The 3,739-nt window shown below is 41.6% G+C and overlaps 1 protein-coding gene across 1 annotated transcript in view; it reads right to left on the bottom strand.

Annotated features, from left to right (window-relative positions):
- Positions 1-950: 950 nt before the first annotated feature.
- LOC111727010 (STE20/SPS1-related proline-alanine-rich protein kinase) overlaps positions 951-3,739 on the bottom strand; it is a 76,953-nt gene continuing 74,164 nt past the window's right edge. The window contains exons 8-9 of the mRNA XM_023516363.1: positions 2,189-2,322; positions 951-954 (exon numbers count right to left, since the gene is read on the bottom strand). Coding sequence (XP_023372131.1) covers positions 951-954; positions 2,189-2,322 — 138 coding nt within the window. The remainder of the gene's footprint in view (positions 955-2,188; positions 2,323-3,739) is intronic.

Here is a 3,739-nt window from a genome sequence, read left to right on the forward strand (position 1 = left end):
TGATGCATGGCACTCTCTCTAGGGTGACAGTGAGACTCCGTCTCAAAAAAAAAAAAAAAAGACCAAGAGTTTGAGGTTGCTGTGAGCAGTGACACTACAGCACTCTACCCAGGGAGACAGCTTGAGACTCTGTCTCAAAAAAAAGAAAGATTTAACGCCAATGCTTTCTGCAGCATAGCCTGTCAATAATGGAAACACTGAATAATATATCCTTTGCACCAGAATGTAAAATTCCACTGCCATACACTAACCTGAAATTTTTGATAGTACTTTCACTAACTTACCTGATTGAATTTTATGTGAATTAAACTTTTAAAAAAAAGAAACTTTTTTTAGGACATTACGTATATAACAATTCTGCCCTACAGAACTACACATTTTCTTTAAAAACTGGGATTGTGTGACATGGCACCTCACCACCACTAGGTGGGATCTAAAGTGCTATAGCTCAAGGATCTCAAAGACCATCAGTAATAACCCAGTGCGGACTGGAAAGACAAGCACGGGTCTCACTGCGCTACCGAGGATCAAACTGTTTTCTCAGTGATGTCAAAAATTTACTTTTAGAGATGGTGCCAAAGACAAGGGAAGACAAGCAAAGACTGAAGCACAAAATTAGAATCTAAGAGCGTTTTCACCCGAAAGGAGAAGGAAGAGATGATGATCTCAATCTTTTCCACCTTCCCAAAATCCTAATTCTTGTAGATTTTAGTGCTGAGCCAATGCTTTCTCCTGTCTCAATTCTTTGCATATGCATTCTTTTCACATGTATTAAACAAACAAAAACCCTTCACAAGCCAACCTGAGGGTTATTATCCCTCCGCCTCTTAATTTTCTAGAATGGGAAGCTGACTCTTGATAATATCAGTTTCTAATAAATTTGGGGATAAGTTTTTAAAAAAATAAAAATAAAGATGAAGAAACTACGGAGGGAGACCAAGACCTGCAAATCACCTGTAAAGGACCCCGGAGAGGCTCAAGAGAAGAAGTCTACAGGTATGTGTATAACAAAATAATCATCCCCTCTACAATGAATAATTTACAGTGCTTAACAGTGGGCTTTAGACCTGGCTCCATAAGAAAGGCGACTGATGTGGCAAAGATTCCTTAATTCAGTAAACAGAAAGGAATGAAGAGAGCAGCTATAAAGAATGGGTCAAATTATGGAAGCTGTGTTTAACCTAGAGAAGGGAAGCCTATTCAAACAGTAAATTACTGCGTAAAGGTTAAAGGCTTAGCAAAAGTTTCATAAAGAATTTCAGGTTAAAAACAAAGGAATCACTTGTTTCAGAGTCCTTCCCTAAGAAAGAAAGTTTCAGAAGAGAAGTCAGTTACCATGTTTTAAAATACAGGTATCAAACTGGACCCCTGGGAGGACTGGGCTAGACAGTCCCCTCTCAGAGGCCTCTCTAGGTCAGTGTTAGGATAAGACCACACACAACCACGTCCCTGCAGAGGGTCCTTACCCAGGCAAAACCTGTGTGGGGGTCACATCAGTAACATTTCTCCTTTAAGGGAAGAGGAACAGTGGGCTCCAGTATCACCACCCAGGAGATTTCAAAGTTACAGAAACTAAGAAGGAAGAAAGGAACTCAGAAAACAGACACACCACAGTGCCGAGCCTAACCCAAGAATAAACAGGAACTACTAAAGTTAATTTCAAGCTGTTTGCTTCTGTTTACATGATTAATCTTTCTAAGGTAAAAATCTCCTTAATCTTCTTTACTGATAATCTTTTAAAAAGTACAAACAACTTGTTCTGCACCTAAAAGGAAGCTCATGCAAAATTCAATAGCTCGGCCTGGTTTGGACTGGAGCTAGCAGGATATTCAAATCCTGAGAGGTCAGCTCAACCTACACAGTGCAGAATATTAGCTCAGCTTCTGAATGCTGCCCTGCCAATCTCTCTCCACTGCTGCTTTACTTCATTTCCTGGAGGCAGAGCCCACACCGAACAAGCACGGTGAATCTACTGTCCTCTGCCTCCCTCGGCCTGCACTCACTTCTGTCCAGCCAAGGCCCACACTGTCTTCCACTAACAGGTTGGAAACGTAGGGGGCAGAGCAGGGGTTTCTCCTGAAACTAGAAGTACCTTTCCAGTGTCCTCGCACAGCCTGTCCCCATCCACAGACAGAGCTTTGTCATGACTCAAACCAGGTCATCAAGTCATCCACTAAGTTTGACATACCTTTTGGAGGGATCTTTCTGAAGACACAGTGAAAGTAATTTTCTAAAGGACTTGCCGTACTTTTTCATCATTTCTTTATCCTCTACTCCAGTTTCTAAAGTGGGTGGATCATTTTGCAAAGTCAACATTAACACCTGCAGAGGAAACACAGGTGAGGACAGAAGGTCAGTACAGCAACTGCTACAATCGAGTTCTTAGTTTCTCACAAAAGCATCAAGGACGACTCTGATAAGATACAAATGTGTTTTCCCACGATTTTCACTTTCCAGAAATTGTGTTAAAAGTATCCATTTCCCTTCGCAAATCTGTTCCCGTACCCTGTAAGCTTTTTGTCCCACTGACAGAACTTAAAAATTTGCTCTCTGTATTAAGAATGATCCTAAAGTGACCCCGACAGAACCTTCTGGGAACTGGTTCTTACACTGCCTGGAGGAGCACGTAGCTCCAGCACTGGCTGGTTGGGAAAGTGGTGGCCGAGGGAGGGAAGGAGAGGGCCAGGAAAGTAGTGAATGTTCAAGCGCACACATCATTCATGAGTAAGGAACTGCCTGTACTCGGGGCTTGTGTAACACATTACTAGACCTAAAAATAAAACCACAACATCCCAGGAGGTAGCATGATTTCCTTTTTAAAAAAAAAAAAAAATGAGAAAGCATACAGAAAATGGTAAAAAAGAAAAAAAAAGGGCTTGGCAAAGTTAAGAAATTAATTCAGCAAGATGCTGAAAGACAGCCAGCAAAGAACTGAGTATAACTGAGATTAAAAGGCCATGCTGGCTTTTGGAAGGGAACAAAATAAAACGCAACTTTAAATCAAAAGGTTAAAAATTCCACTCTTTGGGAATTTAATTTTTTAAAGTCAAAATTATTTGCTTTAAACAATACAGAAGGTGCAGGAAATTAATGACCTAAAAATGAACACACTTCATGAATCAGCCTTCACTTACGCCAGTGATATACATGATGCTTTTCAAATACTTTGAGAAGTATGAGTGGATAACAGATGAAAGTGGCAGTTTATTATCTGTGGAGGGTAATAGCTGACGGGGGACATGGGGGACTGTGAATCCAAAGAACTAGAACTTGAGTCTGGGGTTGGCAGGCCTGACTCTGGATTCAGCAGGGAAACTCTGAGGGGTGGGAAAAGGAAGAAGACAAGAAATAAGAAAAACTGCATAGCAGAAAAAGTTCTCAGAGTTACATCTGAGCTTTTTCTCCAAAAGGTGACTTCAGTTGTTTACACTTCAACTGTAAACCGTTCTGCTAGCAAAATCAAACATGTATACACAGACACCCAAACACACACATACATGCACATGTTGATGGCACATGCACACACATATACTAAAATGCTGACTGTGTTAAAAATATGCATTTAGGCTCAGCGCCTGTGGCTCAAGTGGCTAAGGTGCCAGCCACATACACCTAAGCTGGCGGGTTCAAATCCAGCCTGGGCCCGCCAAACAACAATCATGGCTGCAACCAAAAAATAGCTAGGCGTTGTGGCGGGTGCCTGTGGTCCCAGCTACTTGGGAGGCGGAGGCAGGAGACT

The sequence above is a fragment of the Otolemur garnettii genome, unplaced genomic scaffold (assembly GCF_000181295.1).
Source record: "Otolemur garnettii isolate 467f Iridium unplaced genomic scaffold, OtoGar3 scaffold00090, whole genome shotgun sequence".
Classification (NCBI taxonomy): domain Eukaryota; kingdom Metazoa; phylum Chordata; class Mammalia; order Primates; family Galagidae; genus Otolemur; species Otolemur garnettii.